The sequence below is a fragment of the Schistocerca americana genome, chromosome 3 (assembly GCF_021461395.2).
Source record: "Schistocerca americana isolate TAMUIC-IGC-003095 chromosome 3, iqSchAmer2.1, whole genome shotgun sequence".
Lineage (NCBI taxonomy): Eukaryota > Metazoa > Arthropoda > Insecta > Orthoptera > Acrididae > Schistocerca > Schistocerca americana.
This window is the reverse complement of record NC_060121.1, coordinates 646,736,106-646,756,301: the sequence shown is the minus strand read 5'-3', so window position 1 is coordinate 646,756,301 and position 20,196 is coordinate 646,736,106. Positions and strand designations below refer to the sequence as shown.

General features: G+C 40.9%; 1 protein-coding gene across 1 annotated transcript in view; it reads left to right on the top strand.

The window, feature by feature from the left end:
- Positions 1–919: 919 nt before the first annotated feature.
- LOC124605853 (polyadenylate-binding protein 2) overlaps positions 920–20,196 on the top strand; it is a 117,780-nt gene continuing 98,503 nt past the window's right edge. Inside the window, exons 1-2 of the mRNA XM_047137787.1 lie at positions 920–1,015; positions 1,585–1,735. Coding sequence (XP_046993743.1) covers positions 1,592–1,735 — 144 coding nt within the window. The 5' untranslated portion in view covers positions 920–1,015; positions 1,585–1,591. The remainder of the gene's footprint in view (positions 1,016–1,584; positions 1,736–20,196) is intronic.

The window sequence follows — 20,196 nt, the reverse complement described above, 5'->3', positions numbered from 1 at the left end:
TTACGTGACAAAACTGCTTTCGCTTTAGCAGCCACTGTCTGCACCATTTTGACCGCTTTCTCTGTTTCCTGCGGTTGGTCTGAATGTTTTTTGCAACACAAGTTGTGAACACAGACCACAACAGAACTTCCTCCATTTCTATTTTTCAAAATAACTAAATTAAATTTTGACATTTTCGGGGAGCGTAGTCGCTTGCCACTGATATTTCTTTTCTACACCGACAGATGGCGGGCGAGTAGTAGATTGGGGTTTGTGTCGTGTGAACACACCACATTTGCAGCGATCTTTTGCATGTACAGACATCTGCGCCGATGTCTGCGCAGACAGATCGTTGCGTGTGGACCGGGCTTAAGAGAACTTTAAAGACCGCCTGATGTTTCGTTGCGTGTCTTTGGCGCCTAGCGTGAATCAATCTATAAACAACGTAACAATACGTACATGACCACAGGAAATTCTATCTGTTGGTGTCTCACTTGTGAGTTACACAAAAGTACTCTTGGTTAGGTGGGCATACATTGTTACTGATTCCTGTGTTAGGGCCACACATTAGTTTTGTTTACCGGAAAAGGGCTTACCAATATGGCAAATAAGTGGTTTTTATTTTATTTTAATTGATCAATCTGTGGGCTCTAGGTGAAAACATTGTACATGCTATTAATTAAACGAAATATTTGTAAGTCTTGTTTGGAAACATGGCTATACGTATACCGTTTAATTAATGTAAAATAATTTTGACTTGCAGGTCATGGTATATTGCAAGCTGCGGAGCGCACGTTTTTACTCATTACCTCAATAAAAAAGTCTGTTATTTATCCGTATGTTCGTCGTTCTGGGAGAAGTGATTTTCTTAAAATATATATAATTGTTTGTGTCCGTTACCCTTTGTATTGTGAAAGGGTGTCTTTGACACGTAGCTATAGAATCTTTGGTCCAAAGTAATGGTTGAAGAGAACCGGCATAATTTGTAAAAGGCGTTTGTATACTTGGCCAGAAATCCATATTCTTCATAATTTTGGTTTGTTAGACACATGGTTTTCTCCAATTAGTTATTGATATGTTTTATTCGGATTGCTTTTTATGGTATTAGTTCATTTGTATATATGTTTGCCATTTACAAACTTTGAATTATTTGTCATGTCTGTATGTTACATGCAACGAAAACCCAAGTATGAATTATTGAATTGTGTAAGAAACATAATTTTGTATTATTATTCGTCGGTGTACCGGAGTACAATATATACTTACGCGGCATTTTGTTTTTAAGGTTAAATTGTGTTGACACGTATGGGAAGAATCATTCTTTCTTGTTGTTGTAATAGTAACTTAATTGAACAGATATTTTTATTAGATGATATCGTTCTACGTACGAATTTTCAAAACACGCTGCCATTCAGCTCTGTGAGAATTAGATGTCAGATCAAAAACAAACCTATTTTAGGTTAAAGTCTTTTCAGTATTGCTATAGAATTACTACATAGCTCTGTCGGACTCATCTGTACCATGTGAAGCAATTTATTTTGATCAAGCATGTATTTTAGTTTGTAGTGAACTAAGGTAATAAGCAGTGTGGTCTTGTCTTCACAGGTCTGAAATGGCAGAATCCGAGGAACTTGGTTTAAGTTCTGAAGATCAGTTAGAGACTTTGGACGCTCTCGAAAATGGACAAGAAGTTGACACTGCTGATGTAACTGAAGGTGATGCATCAGGTGTTCCTAGCTCTGCTGTTGAAGACCAGGTAAACTGTAGCATGCTTTAGACTTTTTAGGAGAAAGCAGGAAATAAATTAACATAAAATTATACTTCTTAGAAATCTCACATCGAAACCAAATTCCCTGTCTATTTGTACTGTTAGGTCAAGCTTATTCTTATCCCTTGTTTCATGGTTTTGATTTGTATGTGTTGCTCACTGAGAGCTGTTGTACTGTTACCCACATTTAAGTAACTAAATTTTTAGTAGTTGGGCCACCCCACAACCCTATTATAAACTTCTGTGTGAAGGTGTATAAAATTTCCTTTTGTGTAACAAGGCTGCTCCCCGGCTTTAGGGTGTCTTAAGCATGTCCAACTTCTTGTCTCAATTCATAGATAGAGTGAAGTTCTATTTCTGATGCAGCCCAGTTATTGCTTGGGATTAAAATTTTTCAAATTATTGTAATGTTTTTCATTGTAGGTGAAAATTTGATGCATGCCACAATGTCTTCTCTCTTCACCACCTTTCAATGAAATTAAGAGTGATTGACAGTCGATCATGGCAGGGGACAATGTTGTTGGTACATGTTTGTGTGCACACACTCTGACTGGCAGCAACAGCTGGGTCTTTCTGTTCTAGGTACTTTCAAGTGCTGCGTGTTAATGTGCAATATTGGATTTGGTAGTGGGGTTGGTATGGTCTTACATCTTTTCTGTGTAGTTTCACAACTAGCTTCTGACTTCATATTCTGTGCAATAAATGCACTGCACTGAGGGAAATATGGAAGTGTCTGATCCCGCCCGTCTACTTTGACCCATGACGTCACAAATATGGCGGAAACGACTATAAACCACGATTCCAAAATGGCGCATATAAAGTCGTTATGTACACATTATGAGGACGAAAATACATCGAAAAACAAACACACACGTTCCACTAAAAGCCTAATGACACTAATGGGACAAGCGCGGGAAATAGGGGGTTTTTGGGTGGGGACAAATTAGATATAAACAAATTTAGACACCCACCCCCATACAAAACCACGCAAAATGATGATAAAAACCGACATCACAAAACTCCCCAAATACTACTAAACACAATATCATCTGGAATCGGACACTTCCCTTGACCTGTTATCCGTACAACATCTCCACATACAGCCGTCCTTGGTCCGAGACGCCGGAACTTTAAGTAAGCCTCATTTCTTCACGGCATACTGAACACTTCACGACTTCATCCAAAAATCCGAATAGTTGAAGAAATTTTACCAGAGACAACGCACTGTCCCCCATCATAGCCGACAACCAAAAACTGTTGACCCTGTCAGTCATATCCATACCTACCAAAGACATAAAAAAAGCAATTTACCAAAATTCACATACGACGCCACACTCGCAAAATAAACCAAAAACATCACCGAACACACCACCAGAGAGCACCACCGATCGCATCAAAATGACACCTACAAACACGCCACTCTCACTGACTAAATTCCGCGCCGTTGTGACGTCACACTCCACAACCGCCTTAAGTCACGGGTCAAAGCCCACTGGTGGGGTTGGACGCTTCGGTCAACCCACACAGAGAAACAATGTAAATTAATAACAAATGTTAAGTTACTGGCCGCATGCATGAGTGTTAACTGGCGGTGTAGACAGCAGGTTGTTGCTGTGTTGATAGCTGCTGTGCAAGCAAGTGTCACACACTTTATTCTGATTTAAGTATAGACCTCAAGTTTAGTGTTGCAAATTGGTCTTGTCACCGGGGAGGGGGGGGGGGGGTGAGGGGCAGTACTATCATACCCTGATCAGAAATTTGTATTCTGCAGTCTCCTCCCAATATGCTGGTATTGCATTTGTCTCTTTGAGAGAAGTTTGATTATAAATGGATGTTTCGACACAGTTACTAAATAGAAATCACATGTTTGAAGCTGTTATCAACTTCTAGTACAATAATAAGGAATTTTGGGGGTTTATGAAAACTACGAAATGATTGACAACTCAGTGTGCAGTTCTACTGAAGAGTCAATTGGTGAATGGTCTTTAAGTTTGCAGCTCAGTTCTTTAAATTGCCTTTATTGTTAGATACACTACCACGTGGTCCCAGAATTGTGGACTGGCTGTAGTGAGCAGTGCTCATGGGGTCAGCAGGTGTAGAAGTTGTCATGAAAGAAAGGGGAAAGTGGTGAGGTAACAAAGAATTGAGGAGAGGTCATGAATATGGTGTTGGGCAGAAAATACCCAGGTAGAAAAATCGCACATTCTGTATGTAGATACATAGTAGTATGGTCTGGGGAGAGACCACTGCCTGGCGGAGCATGCTGGGACTAGATGGTAGCAAAACAAGGCTGTCAAGTGCAGTGCATGAAGCTGTGGGGAGGGTGGGGGTGAAGGGAGCAGAAAAAAGAAAAAGACTGGTAAGTGTATTGGCAGAGAGTGGCACAGAATGGGAATGAGGGGATGTGAATTGGGATGAGTTGTAGGAAAGAGGAGGTGGAGGGTGTGGGAACAGTAGGTTACTGTATATTGAGGCTGGGATAATTTTGAGAGTGGAGAACATGTGGTAAGAACAACACCCGTCTGCACAGTTAAAAAAACCTGGTGGTGGAGGGGAGGAACCAAATGGCCTGGGTTGTGAAGCAGCCATTCAAATCAAGCTTCTTGTGTTCAGCGGCATGCTTTGCCACTGGGTGGTCCAGTTTGCTCTTGGCCAGATTGCTGGTAGCCAATGGTCCTGGTGGATGTTTGGCTGGTAGCCTCGCAAAAAAAAAAAAAAAAAAAAAAACCTGTGCAGTAATTGGAGTAGAGCTGGTATATAATATGACTGCTTTCATGCACGGGCTGGCCTCTGATGGGGGTAGGATAAGCCAGCAACAAGAATGGAATAGAAAATATTATGTAGATGGATTGGGTAGGTCTTGCACCTGGGTCATCCACAGCAATACAATCCCATAGCCGCCAGGGGGCTGGCCGCTCTTTGGTGTGTTCATACTTGGTTACCACAGGGCCCCAGCCTTTGCAGCATGTGCTGCATGTCTATCCTCTTTCTTGTTCCCCTTTCTTGGGGAACATGTCTGGGATGTTTGTGGGAGTGTTCTGTACTGTTCATAACTGACATAAGAACAATCCTACCACTGTTTTTCATTCCTTTTTTTCTTTCTTTGTTCACCTTCTCCTATTTTTATTCCTCTTTGCTGTTTGAGGCTCCTCTCTTTCTTCTTCCTCTCTGTGTGCACCTTAATGACGGCCCCATGCATCTGACACGTAACAGGTGACTAGGTAATGCGTAATTTCCAGCCCTGGGTGAATAGGTAAGGTTCACATGTACCTTCTGGTACAATACTGGCCCAGGGGTGTTGATTACCGGAGCTGCTATCTTCCCAAATTGCCGAATGGTCCCTCTGTCAGATGTTCAGAAGGTGTGAACAGTCACCTAAGGCGGGTGCGCTTCATTGTCGAGGCACCCCCCCAGTTGGAAGGAATGTGCCATCAGAGAAGCTGGTAGTCATGGGCATTTCTTCACAATGAGTCAGTCATCATCTTGGCCGTCCACGTCTACCAAACATAAACGGAATGAAGCTCTCAATTCAAAGACCATCCCAGCTGCACCACGGTTCCTCATGGTTTCACGTACCGAAGATGGTTAGTCCTTCGCAATGGTAAATCCGTCTCTTATTCAGAAAGATGTTGATACAGTTTTCGGCCCTGCGAAATCCTGCTTTTGTCTATGGAATGGCACTTTGATTTTGGAGACTACTTCTGATTCTCAAGCACAACAACTGCTTGCTGCTTCGCTTCTCCACAGTTATCCTGTTCAAGGCCTATAGTACTTTGAATTCTTCCGGTGCTCTCATTTGCACTAGGCTGCTCGCATGTTTTGGTTGAAGAGAACCAAATTTTGAGAATCCTATTTTGTCTTCAGGATACTTTTTTACAGAGAGAATACAATTGCTTAAAACAAGACGCTTTTGCTCATAGGTATTTTTGCTGGTGCTCACTTTATCTTTTTTCCCAGGCATTATTCTTTTTTTGTCATACAAATAAAAACTATCTACTTTTTGCACTGTGTCATGTGGCAGTGTCTTTCCTCTTTTCTGCTCAGCCATTGATAAAATACCCTTCTCCATTAAGAGCTCTTGCTTGTCATACCAAATATTCAGAAACCTGAAATTTGGAATTGACTTTCTGTCTAGACCAAGTTGGCAGCACAAGAATAAGTGAATTTTTTCAGATTATTTGCATATTCAATTTTGTATTTGATTGTGTCGATGAGTTCATCACGATGTTTTGCCTTTACTTCCAGTTCTCTTAAATCACTGTCAGGGATAGTGCTTGCATCAGCAATCGACTTAACTTGATATGTGTGTGAAATTTTAGTTTTCAGAGTTCCAGCTGCTGATTCCAATTTTCGATTGGCTGCTGCATACTGACTATGCCAAGCAACTGAATGTAGCTTTGCAAGAGATACTTCTAAGTTAGTCAGTTAGTATTGAGCACCGATTTTTTGGGAGTCTGCAGCTTCACATTACTGTCATTTACATAGTCTGGTGATGAGTCGTCACTTGCTTGTTTTTCATTAATAAGTTTGATACAGGTTGTGAACATTTTCTCTCCAGGAATAAAGCTAAAGCCTCCCATTTTGAAGGTCTTTGCCTTTTCTAAACTAATTTCATGCAATCCAGATGAAACAGATAATTTATGGCACTTGAAGGGATCACAGCAAATTTTCTTATGTAGAGAGAATCTGTGCAGGTACCTGTCTTTGTGTTTAGTGTGTGTGCGCGCGCGCGCGCGCGCACACACACACACGCGGAACATTTAAATAACAGTACAAATGACTGTTGCTTCGCCATAATAAAAGTTCTTGTTTTTCACTGGTCAGTTCATGCACACAAGTTCAGGACATCATCACATATCTTGCAGATATTGTCCAAGAAAACACTGCCTACTTGTACTTTCCATACTGCTTCATAAAACCAATATTTGCCGCAAATAATTCAAAAGATGATTGGTGTAACCTAAAAAGTGAGTAATGAAAAATCATTTTATCCCATTGTTTCATTACAAGAGTATTTCACATTATTACTGTAACATTAGGGGACTTAAATACTGCAACAATTGAATTTTTAACCAATAATTGAGTCTGGATACAACTCAGAACAAGAGCTCAAAACAAAGGAAGTGGATGATGCAATATGTATAGTGGCAAGCAGACCCATGGATTCTGGGGAGTCTGCAACACCATGCAAATCCAACAAGATTAAACCCAGAAAAATCTTCAACATAGCAACTCTCAACATAAACTCCCTTCTCAAAGTGAGAAAACTTAAGCACCTTACAGACCAGTTACACACGGAAGACATACAAATTGTGGCGCTACAAGAAACTCGCTTCACTGATGAATACTCATTTGAATCAAACAAATTCAGAATATTTAAAGGAAAACCTGGAAAAATTGTAATGAAGTAATGCCCTCAGCTTGGCACAGCTTTTGCTGTAAACACAAAAATTCTGAACTCTGTCGAACATTTTTGGTCAACATCATCGAGAGCATCTTTCCTCACTTTTCGATGTGCAAATAAAAAATACACATTAATCAATGTTCACGCTCCCACAAATGACAAAAATAATGCTAAAAATAGGGAAGAAACAGATGAATTCTGGGAAAACCTTAAGGATCATATATCAGAAATCCCAGAAAACAATGCAAAAATACTTATAGGAGATTTTAACGCTCAGATTGGAAAAGAAAAGAAATTCCGCGATATTGTCGGCAACTTTCCCGCACACAAACGAACCAACAAAAATGGAGAAAGGTTAATTATGCTCTGTAAGCAGTTTAAACTCAAGCTAATGTCAACACGTTTTAAACATCTTCCCAGAAAACAAAAAACCTGGGTATCTCCGATAAAGAGTATCGGAGAATTTCAAATAGATCATGTTGCCATCTCCTCCAAATGTGAAAAAGAAATATTGAACACACGTGTCCGAAAATCTCTAAACCTCGACTCCGATCACTATCTCACGAAAATAAAAACTAAACTGATCCCACAAAACAAACAGAAAAGCAGAAACGGTGAATATAAAAACAGAAATAAAATAAATTTTGATCTTACAACCCTGAGAAATTACAACCTTAAGTCCAACTCTAACCTCAAGGATTTTCAGAAAAAACTAAAGACATTCTCCCCTTCACAAAACCTCCAAGAATTTCAGAACAACTTGATTGAGGCAACAGAAACAACCTTTCCAAAAAAGAGCAAACCGAGACACCCGTGGTGGGACAGCAACTGCAATGAAGTTCTGCATGAAAGACTTAAAGCCTCGAAAGAGTGGAGCTCACATAAAACTGAAAACAACTTTGATGAGTTTTAGCAAGCCAGAAAGAATGCCTCGAAAACTATTCGCAACACCAAGAGACATTATGAAAAACAACAACTGGACTCAATTGAAGAGAATTTCAAGAAATGCAACACGGCAGCTTGGTACAAAACATTCAACCAGAAACTCCGAGGATACCAGTCCCCTTGCCTAAACCTTATGAGAAATAATAAGACTCTCGCCACCAACAATACTGAAAACTGTGAAATCTTGGCTGAATATTTTGAGACACCCCTAAACTGCCAAACACCCATCCAGACTCTCAGTTTTATGCAACCAGAAACATTACCAACACATTCAACACCTCCGACACGAGAGGAAATCACAAACATAATCAAAAATCTCAAAAACAGGAAAGCATGTGGAGAAGACACAATTACAGCAGAAATGCTCAAGCTTGGGGGAGAAACATCAGTAGAAGCACTACACAAAGAACTTGAACAAGTATGGGAAACCAAGAAAATCCCAAGTCACTGGAAAACTGCCCTAATTCACCCTTTGTTTAAAAAAGGTGACAAAAGAGATGTTAACAACTATCGTGGAATATCGCTTCTCCCAGTCCCATACAAAATTCTATCAAAAGCCCTGCTCAATCGTGTATCACCAATTATAGAGGGAAAACTTGGAGAATATCAAGCTGGCTTCAGACCAGGAAGATCCTGCACCGAACAAATTTTTAACCTCAAAACAACAATGAACTATTTATCTACAAGGAGCAAGAAATATTTCATAACATTCATTGATTTCAAAAAAGCTTATGACTCAATCGATAGGGACACACTCATCAAAACACTTCGAGAATATGAAACAGATGAAACAACAATCACCATAATCAAAGAAACATTAACAAATACAACATCAAAAGTAAAATTCCAAGGAGAAATTTCACGGCATTTCGAGGTCAAAACCGGCGTCAGACAAGGAGATGCGCTGTCCCCGGTACTCTTCAACTGTGTTATGGATAAAATCATAGCAGAATGGAGAAAACTTGCGCAAAAACATGGAGTTGAGAAAGTCCAAATTGGAGGGAAGTGCTACAAAGCCATTGAAACCAACTGTTTTGCCTTCGCTGACGATCTCGCCTGTTTAGCTTACACACAAAAAGACACAATAAAACAAATAGAATTACTTAAAGAAACTGCTGAAAAAGCAGGCTTGCAAATTTCATTTGAAAAGACAGAAATCATTACAAATATCAAAAATCCACCAAAGAAAATAACTACGAAATACGGGAAAATACAGGTATCTAAACATTTTAAATATCTTGGTGAACTAATTCAGCCTGTGGCAAAAGGTCATCCAGCCTGCAGGGCTAGAATACAAAAACTAGAGACAGCAACTCACTACTGCAGACAAATGTATTCAAAAAAATGTATATCCAAAAACATTAAACTCAGACACTACCAGACTGTCATTAGACCGCAGATACTATATGCATCAGAAACACTGGCAAATTTTACATACGCAGAACAGATAGAAAATCGTGAATGAAGAATTGTGAGGACAATTCTTGGACACAGGAAAATAACAGATGATCAAGGCAAGCCTGTATACAGACTAAAAAGCAACAAAGAAGTGTGTACGAAGTGCAGCAAAATTACAGACAAAATTAGAAAAAGAAGATGCTCCTTTTATGCTCACATCATGAGGATGAACCCAAATAGGCTTACAAAACAAATGTTTTCGTACATCGCAAATCTAAAAAATAAAAATTTATGGTTTATCAACATAGAAAGAGATCTAAAAGAAATGGACATAGATCAGGAAACAATATTTAACAGAAACCTTTTTAGAAAAAAACTGAATTCATTCACGGGTTTCGGTGTGAAAATTAAGACGACTTGTGGAACTAAATGGTCTGAAGAGAAAAGCCGCCTTCAGCGCAAGAATGAAAGAAGTGTGGACTGAGAGAAAGAAGACTTCCCAGAAGCGCAAGAAATAACTGTTTTCACGGTCTTTAACGGCCAAATTTGTATAATAATAATAATATAGTGACAATAAAACTGTGTTCTCAGATATGATTTGTTCCTAGGGAAATCCAGTGTAGCCAACTTAAGCAATTTAGTGGTGACATGGTAGACATGAATTAGCAACTTTAGTATTTCTTTTACATTAATGTTGTTTTCCACACTTCCCATTATTTCTACAAACTGATTATTTTTGTGTGATGTAACAGAATATTCATAATAATATTGCAAATGTTTCAAAGGTATCTATGAGGGGGCAATACCTTAAAAAAAATTATAATGTCCATGCATGGATTTTGTTTTAAAGAAATTATTTACAGTTGTTTCTGAGATGTAGGTAATGGATATTCACTACAAGAAGCATGACTATAAAAATATAAACTGTTATCTTTACTGGGGGAAATAATCAAGCTTCCACTGCAAAAACTGTAGGAACTATTGCATCTTTAAATTACAAAGGAGCTCATGTATGAAAGCCTAAATTCCTGAATCTTTACAACTTCTTTTTATCATAAGTGAAAAAGTAATTGACCTGTGACATTTACATTTTGGAAATGTGAATATATCTAGGTAAACTTCCACTACCCAAAATTTCAAGGATTTGTGTGACGTAGGTGTCATTTCCTAAAATTTCTGGATTATTTGACTTGGAATGATCCACGTATGATTGATGCCAGCTGGCCTATGGTGGCTAGAGTCTCGCAGGTTACTAACCACTGCACAGTGTGGATTTAGAGCACACCATTCTGCAGTTGACCATCTCGTCACTTTCTCCATTCGAGTCACGAATGGTTTTCTGTAGAAACCCCAGACCGTGGCCATGTTTTTCAGTTTGGAGAAAGCCTGTGACACTTGCTGGAGACCTGGTATCTTCTGTACTCTCTACGCATGGGGCTTCCGTGGCCACCTACCCTGTTTCCTTAAGGAATTTTTAAAAGACTGAGTTTTCAAGGTACGTGGGAGTTCTATCTTGTCGGACAACTTTATCCAGGAAAATGTTGTGCCTCAGGGTTCTGTCCTGAGTGTCGTCTTCTTTGCTATCGCCTTTAATCCTATAATGGCATGTCTCCTGCCAGGCATCTCCGGCTCCCTTTTTGTTGTTGATTTTGCCATCTATTGCAGTTCTCCATGGATCTGTCTCATTGAGCAGCATCTTCAGTGATGTGTTGATCATCTTTTCTGGTGGAACACTGACAGCGGCTCTTGTTTTTCCACTGACAACTGTTTGTATGAGTTTCTGGCAACTCAGTTGGTTTCTTCCACCATCTTTACATCTTGGATCTGTTGCTCTTCCATTCATTGAAGCTACGAAATTCTTGGGGCTCATGCTTGATAGGAAGCTTTCTTGGTTCTGTCATGTTTCTGACCTGGTAGCCCACTGTTTGCGGTCCCTCAGCATCCTTTGTGTCCTCAGTGGTACTCCGTGGGGAGCAAATCAAACCACCCTTCTCTGTTTGTACCAGACCCTTGTCCATTCGAAACTAGGCTATTAGTGTTTTGTTTATGCATCTGCACATCTGTCCCTCTTACTCTGTCTCAATACCATCCAAGATCGTGGCATCTGTTGGGGCCAGTAGTGCCTTTTACACTAGCCTGGTTGATAGTCTGTATGCAGAAGCTGCCGAAGTACTGCTGTCCTACCGCCATGAGTTTCTCCTCAGCAGATATGCGTGCCGTTATGTCTACCATGTGTGGCAAGCCATCCTATGCCTCCTTCTTTGATGACTCCTCTGATTACCTGTATGGGCCACGTCCCTCTTCTGTTACCTCCTGGAGTTTGCTTTTGGGGCTTTCTCCAGTAGATTAATTTCATGCTCCCTGCAACTTTGTAGGTGGGTGTGAACCCTTCACCACCTTGACTTTGTGTGGTGACCCATTGCTCACCTTGGCCTGCATTTGCTTCCTAAGGGCACTACTCCAGCCTTGCTCTATTGCCTTCAGTTTCATGACCTTCGCTATAGTACCTTTGTGTACACTAATGGCTCTCGAACTCACCATGGTGTAGGGTGTGCCTTCATCATTGGTGCAGACATTTTACGGTATCGGCTTCCAGCACACTGCTCAATATTTACATCAGAGACAGTCTGAATGAGAGGGTTTTCTTGGTGTGCTGTCAGAATGGAGGTACTTTTGGTGGTTGGTGGGTTTATTTGGACAAAGGTGTGGATGGAGCTGTCAGAGGATGTGGTCAGTGTCCAGGAAGGTGACATGCTAGGTTGAAGAAGGCAAATTGAAATTAATGGGAGAGATATTAAGGTTGTAAAGGAGTGAGGATAGGGTGTCCTGGCTCCAAGTCCAAATCATTAAGATATAATCAAGGAACCAAAACAAGACCAGGAGTTTGGAGTTTTGAGGGTCTAGGGAGCTTTTCTGTAGATGACCCAAAAACAGTTTGGCATTGGAAGGTGCTATGCAGGTGCCCATGGGTGCCATGGATGTGTTTATATACCTTACCTTGAAAGGAGTAGTAGTTTTGAGTTAGGATAAAGTTAGTAAGGTTGCAAGGAATGAGGTAGTTTGTTCGGTGTGTGAAGGATGTTGGGTGAGTTAGTACTGAATAGCGGCAAGACCATGGGTATGAGGAACGTTAGTGTTTAGGTAAGTGAAGTCAGCAGTGATGTGTAGGAATTGAGGAGATAAAGGGGTGGGAAGTGGTGGGTATCTTTGATGTGGGAGGCTAGATTTCAGGCAATAGGTTTGAGGTTGTTGGTCAGTGAGGGTTGAAATGCTTTTAGTGGGTGCACAATAACCCACTACAATGGGACATTCTGCAATTTTTTTTTAATTTGTAGATTGTGGGGAGCATGTAGTAGTTGGATGTGGTGGGTATCATAAGGGTGAGGGGGGAAAATGGATTCAGGGGAGAGGTTTTGCCAGGAGCCTAAGGCTTTAAACTGAGATTTGAGATTGATGGGCTTCTGGGATGGCATCAGCCTGCCAGAATTTATAGCAGTGCGTGCCCCAGGAAATCCAAGGAAATATTTTCATGTGGGAAAAGGCTAAGATAAACCCAGGCATCTTTTAGAATTCTGGGGATTTTTCGTTGTTTCAGTTAAATTTTTGTGATTTTTTACTGGTAAAAACTGATGCTCTAACAAAGAATTTTATTTAAACGTACTACTGCAGAATAATACTGCAGGAATAAAACATAAATGAGAGGACAACGCCAAAATAAAACTGAAGTGCCAAAGAAAATCCACCATTCTCAACAAATCAGTGTACACAAAAATGTCTGTCGACAGCAAAATGTGGCAAAGGCTTTAGTATGAGGACTATGCAATAATTTGTAACAAAAAACTGCTTTCAACGAGCATGACATAACAACTGTTTACATTTCTAACAGGTTGCGGGAAAATATTGCAAATGGTGGTTTGAGAAATGTTACTGTCAAAGTAGATTTCTTTTCATGCAAGATGAATTATGTTACATGTGAGAATGTGTGATGAATTTCTTAAATCACAGAGATTTTGACTCCCATTCAGAACTTGACACTTTGAGGACCAACAACTTAGAAAAAATTTCTGGTCCAGAAGAGCAGCCATTTATGCCATTATTTAAAACGTTACTGGCACTTTTGTGTTTGGTGTATCGTGAAGGGTAACATGCTAAAAAAGACCAAACTTCAAGGTTAGTTTTTCATATTTATTTTAGTTCTTTCATAGATTACAAAAATGTACAATAACAATTGCAAAATCTGGGAAAATTCTGAGAATTTCTTCTTGTCAGTGTGTACACACTCTACAGGTGGAGTCGTCGTACAATTGACACAGGCCTTCTACCAGGTAGACACTGCGATTCAAAATGTCAGTGGTGGAACCTTTGTCTGCAGGTAGGATGATTAAGTCAGGATGTGTTTTTAGGCTGTATATGGCTCTCCTTTCTCCTCTTGGAAGATTGGTGTTCTGAGGAAGGTACTCTCGTAGCACCCAGACCCTGCCTAGCTCATCTTCTCAGCTTGCCACATCCCCCTAAACTCCCACTCAACACTACACCAAATCCAGAACATTGTTGTTAATCATTCCACCAAAATCCTCAGCACACAGAAGTTTGTCCTATCGAAAGGCCTCCCTTTCAGCCCTACACACAAATGTAACCATCTTCGACTTGTCAGAGATCTACTCTGCTTCTCTTGATCCCTAGAGTGGAAATGCCTTTGCCTCTCCCAGTTCATACTACCATCCAACCATGATCCTCCTCCTCCCAACTACCCACCACATTTTCATCTTCCAGGAATACCTCTCCTCTGACATGGCCTCACTGTCCACCCACAGGTCGCTTCCCAAGAACACCAACCTTTCAGCAGAAAGAAGACAAACGTTCCACCAGTGTTGTTATGAATTGCAGTAACTATCTGGTGGAGCGCCTCTACCAGTTATCTGGCTTCTCCACTTACAAACTATGTCAGAGTGGTGCCATACCAGAAGTCCAACATAACTTTCAATCCCTGCTTAAAGCCTTAGGCCCTAGCCAGAACCCCTCACCTGATTCCGTTTCCATCCTAACCCCTGTTAGCACACCCACCTTCTGCTTGCTCCCCAAAATCCACAAATACAACAGTCTTGGATGCCCCATTGTGCCCCCATGGAAATAATTCGGCCTTCATTGACCAATGCCTCGAACCTATTGCCAAAATCTAGCCTCCCACGTCAAAGATAACAACTACTTCCTTCACCAACTCTGTACCATCTCCACCCTTTTAACTCCTGGGTTCCTACTCTCCACTGTTGACCAACATCCCTCGTGCTCATGGTCTTGCTGCTATTGAACACTACATCCTTTACTTTCCAAATAACTACCCCTTTCCTTATGCACCTTGCTAACTTTACCCTAAATCACTACTACTCCTTTGACTGCAAAATGTACAAACAAATATTCAAGGCACAGCCACAGGCACCTGCATGGCACCCTTATGTTTCTGGGCCATCTAGAAGAAACCATGCTAGCCTCCAAAAACCCCAAACCCCTTGTCTTGTTCATGTACAGTGATGATATCTCATGATCTGGACTGAAGACAGACGCCCTTCCTCATTCCTTCATGTCAACGCTTCGCCTATCTGTTTCACCTGGTCCTCCTCAACCCTCTGTGCCACCTTCTCGAGTGTTGACCTCCTCCTCTCCAATGGCTCCAGCCACATCTCTGTCCATATTAAACCCATCAACAGTACCTGCATTTCGGCAGCGCACCAAGAAATCCCTCCCGTACATCCTGGCCACCTGGGGTGGCGAATCTGCAGTGACAGGAACTACCTTAGCCAGTATGCTGAAGGTCTCACAATGGCCTTCACAGACAGGTACTATCCTCCACCTCTAGTCCACAGACATGTTACCCATTTCATATCCCCACACATCCACAGTCCTCCCACCACACACAAGAGCCATCTACCAAGGAGCACCGCCCGCTTCCTCACCTGAAACCACTCCAGACCAGAACAACTGAACCACATGCATTGTCAGGGCTGCTATCATCATGCCATAAATTAGAGACATTCTGTCAGAGATTCTTCCCACCCTGTCTAAAGTGGCTTCCGTCGCTCACCCAACCTTCACAGCGCCTATAGTGTGTGTCATTTACGACGGCGGCCGAGTTTAAGTTCATTCTGCGCATCTGACGTCACAAAACACAGTCAGCCAATGAATAGAGAACGACGTTGCCAGAGCTCGACTGCAGTGCAGAGCACGGACGAGTGTCTTCAGTTTTAGAAACGATCAGTCATAAATAAAGTAATTGGACAATAGCAATGTCTTGATAGCAGACTTCCTTTTATAGAAAGTTTGGAAAAAACATTCTTTATACCAATTGCTTCATATTCTATTAATTAATTAAACCAAACAAGCAACAAGCCTCCTCATTCAGGCGATAGCAAGGAAAGGTGTTTGTATCATTCTCACAAACCGCTTTTTCGCAGTAAAGAAGAGCGGTAATTGTTTATTTCCTATTGTAATTCGACGAAACGTGAGTCATACCAACAGTGTTTGTCGGTATTTTGCATGATATTTTAAAGTCCTCCAGGAGTTCTGTTAAATAACGAGCTGCGTTAATGTAATGGTTAACGTGATTCGCTGCTAAGGGAAAGGTTCTGAGTTCAAACCTTGTTTGGTGCTTAATATTTTCTTTATTTAAAAACAATATCGAAGTGTCTTACTTCATGAATTTTATTCGTTTGAATGTAATTTTTTGAAGTTTCTAGTGCTTTGTCTCTTCATTATAATCATAATAAGTTTTCGGTTTTTCTAATTTTGTCCTCCAGTATTTCTTTTCACCGCAATTAAAAACAAAGAAAAGGCACACTTATAATATTCATGTTATCCGTTTTGTTTGTATATCTTCACTTTCGCAGTCGCTGTTTTACTATTCATATTGAGATATATCTTTTGCGACAGTATTAAAAGTGTTATTAAGAGCAGAATTTCGGTTCGTACGTTGCTGAGCTACTTGACTGTCTCAGGCAATTCTTTGCTTCGCTGCTTTGGCAACATCATATTCGATGTTTTCGTTGACTGATCTATGTTTTGGCAAGTATTTGCTGTCCGTTGTGACAAACACAAATTGTTTGCGCACTGCACCTCACTGACAATATATTTTAGTTTCTATGTTTTATTACGTCCACAATTCAGTTTTGTGTACTTTGCCAACTTTGTTTTATTCAGAACGTTTTAGAAAAAAAGCGAAATGATTCTGGTATAAATAAAAGTTTTATTAGAGTCGCTAAAGATGGAATATTTCCCAGTTTATAAAAACTGTTTATGTTATAAAGGGTGTTCATTTTAACTGGGGACATTGAAATCTCTTGAAAACAACACACAGAGCCAAAGAAATAGTAATGAAAATTAGTTCCTCTGGGAAGGGGACATGCAATTATAACAAATTTGACCACAAATTCGTCGGTTTTGGTATCATTGGATGTCCCCCTCGGAGACAGACAAATTTTAGTTACAAATTTGTTTGATCTGATGTGTAGATTTTCGGATATTTCAATGTCTCCAATTAAAATGAACACTCTATATAGTTGGAACCATGAACAACTGTGGCCGATTCAAGGCTCGTTTTATGCACCTGACGTCACGCATCTGCTGACAGCCAATGAGTGTTCAGCAGTTTTCTGAGCGGTCTGCTGTGAATGTCTTGGTGAGTGAGAGTGTTAAATGTGATTGTAGTTATTATTTGGTGAATTTTTATCGCATTTGTTCCAAATTGTCATGGCTAATGATGGTGGTAAGCGACAAACTCTCCATAAACAGGCGAGGGACATAATTTACAGGATACATGCTTTTTTTTTTTCAAGCGCGAAGCAGAAAACGGTGGACCTATCACAGACATTGCCAGATCTCAGGAACGCACTGCAGAAGCGACAGGCGTTGGCTTGAGAACCGTTCAGCGGATAGCCAATGAAGGAAAATTATCTACAGAGACCTGTGGAAGCCCACTTTTCAGATTGCCAGGGAAATATCGCACTCGTGGTAGGACTGTAACCAATTTAGATAATTTCGACAAAGATGTTCTAAGACGAGAAGTGCTCAGCATGTACAACACTGGCGAATTTCCTACTGAAGGAAAAAAAAAAAAAAAAAAAAAAAAACCCACACACACGCACAGTGAAAATGCGTGAAACCATAAATTTTAAAGATAACATGACTTCAATGAATAGAATACTTAAAAATATTGGATTCAAATATGTGCATACAAATGACGGAAGAAAGTTTTTGATGGAATGTAGTGATATTGCTGCTTCTAGGGTACAATTTTTAAGACGTATTATTGAAGTAAGAAAATCTGGGAATAAGAACATTTTTTCTTGGACGAAACATGAGTAAACCAAAATCACACAAGGAAAGCGTGTAGATGCCACCGGGAAAAATTTTACTGGAGCGCCCCAGCTGCCAGATTCATGCATGCGCAGCAGGCCCTGATCTAGGACGGCCTGGAGGGAGGGGGGGGGGGGGGGGGAAACTTGTTTCACAAAGCGACTAGCATCCAGCACACGTTAGTCTATCGATTATTCATATGACTGCAACGCATCCCTGTCGGTTTTTGAACACTTTCCAAGTTGATTTCTAATGAATCGTAAGTTGATCTGTGAATGTGTGCATAATGTACATGATGTCTCTGTCTGGGGAATCCTCGTCCCATGTAGAAACAAACTTTCCTACAGACAAAAGGGACTCTACGAGCTGAGTGGAGTTAAGGCCGAACGGATGAATGCCAACCGCTGTCTGATTGTGTGATTGGGTTTGCGAATGATGAGCGTTGTTATAATTACTAGCAAAATCCATAGATTCAGACTACAGGAGTGGAAATAAACGAATAACAGGTAAGAAAGATTACGTATTACCTTCTCGGTGTATCCAAGAAAATGAAATTTTGACAGAAAATTTTTGGCCAGATCGCTACACTAGTAAGGGCCAGTTGTACAGTCCCTGGCTAGCAGCAGCTGAAGTTCTGTTTTGGAAGAAGCGTGGAAATCGTGTTGTACGAACATGTAACAATGCTTAACCGGAGAATAATCGCCGGAGACTAAACCGGTGATTCTGGCAGAGTTAGTGAGACTAAAATGTAGACTTTCACGGCCGGAAATATCATCTCCATTATAATTATCCAGGCTGTTATGCCGTGGTCGGTTGATGAATTGACTTGAGAGCTATAACGCATGGCTGTGTCTAGCTATTGCATAATACTTGGAAAGGCGAGTGACCTTGAAACGAGTTACACTCGCTGCCGCTAGAGCTCGGAGGATCACGCTTTAGTTTCAACTAAGCGCGATCCGCTACGAAAAACATTACATCCGGTGGCGACGCCCTTCCGGTCGGTGCTGATTGGCTCGCTGCGCTCTTATCAGTGGCCACATCCGCTGGGGGCCCAGTCTCATTCGTGAGGCAACAGCATGTTAATTTGACTCGAGGCAGCCGCACAGTACACACAGCCATGCCTTACCATAGCAGCAGCAGAAGATACAGAAAAAGGAGTAGGCTACCAGTGTATAAGAATGTAGGCACTTTCGATATTATACCAAAGCCTACAGGACAACAGCAACTACTTGGAGGACCCATTACTTTTGTAGGATGTAAGATTAATTTTTCTTGCACAACAAATGAGGTTGTGAGTGGTAATTCATGGTTGACTATTGCCATACTACCGAGGAGGTAAGACACCTTTAGGAGGACTGGAGAACTATAATGAGAGAGATATTATATCTTTCCGTACATTTGGTATTGGTGTTGTACCTAATAAGAGTTATGGTACTTGTGTTGTTACCACAGACAGCATGTTTCTGAAGATAAAGCGACTGTTCTATTCGGGAAAGGCACAACGCATTTTCAAACGGACTGAGGAGGCCTTACTACGAGAGCGCATTCAGCTGACCCGACGGGACTTGGCAAGCACAAACTGTAAGTTAATGTCTCTCCATATTACGATCAGTAATAAACTGTGCAGCAGTGACTGGGATAAAATTGATAGACTACTGCATGATACCATGGGGAAGCGTATGTTGACAACGTCTAGTAGACAGAAGAAGTAGTTTGATAATTTGCTACCTAATCAGACTGTTCGGCATTTAGACGTTTCCCGGACCGTTATCAATTTGTCCAAACGTTCGTTATCTGACGATGAGACATCTGTGCTTGCCAAGGGAGGAAATTTTGCTGTTAGTCCGCGTTTTGTGCCCACGGAAGAAATTATAGCCAGTGTAGAAGCAGGAATTCGCAGTGTGGATTCTGTAACAGCTGAAGAAATCCGTATAGAAACAGTAAGAATATTAGGCAATGCAAAACCGCCGAAAAGTAATATAACTGTGGGTGAGAGAAGAGCTTTAAAACTCCTGAATGACGACGATAGTATTTTGGTTCTCCCAGCTGACAAAGGAAGCGCAACGGTGGTTGTGCATGTGGCTGACTATCGGAGTAAAATTACTGATCTGCTGGATCCGCAAGCATATAGGAAGCTGAATAAGGACCCCACTAACAGCGTTCTCAGAACTGTGTCGCGGTTAATAAAAAAGTCCTCCATTGAAGAGAGTGTACAGAAAGGTCTCTGCAATTCGGTTGCGCTACCACTGAGGCTTTATGGATTGCCCAAAATTCATAAAGAAAATGTGCCGTTAAGGCCGATACTAAGTGCCATTGGTTCGCCCACCTACTCGTTAGCCAAGTTTTTGACTATGCT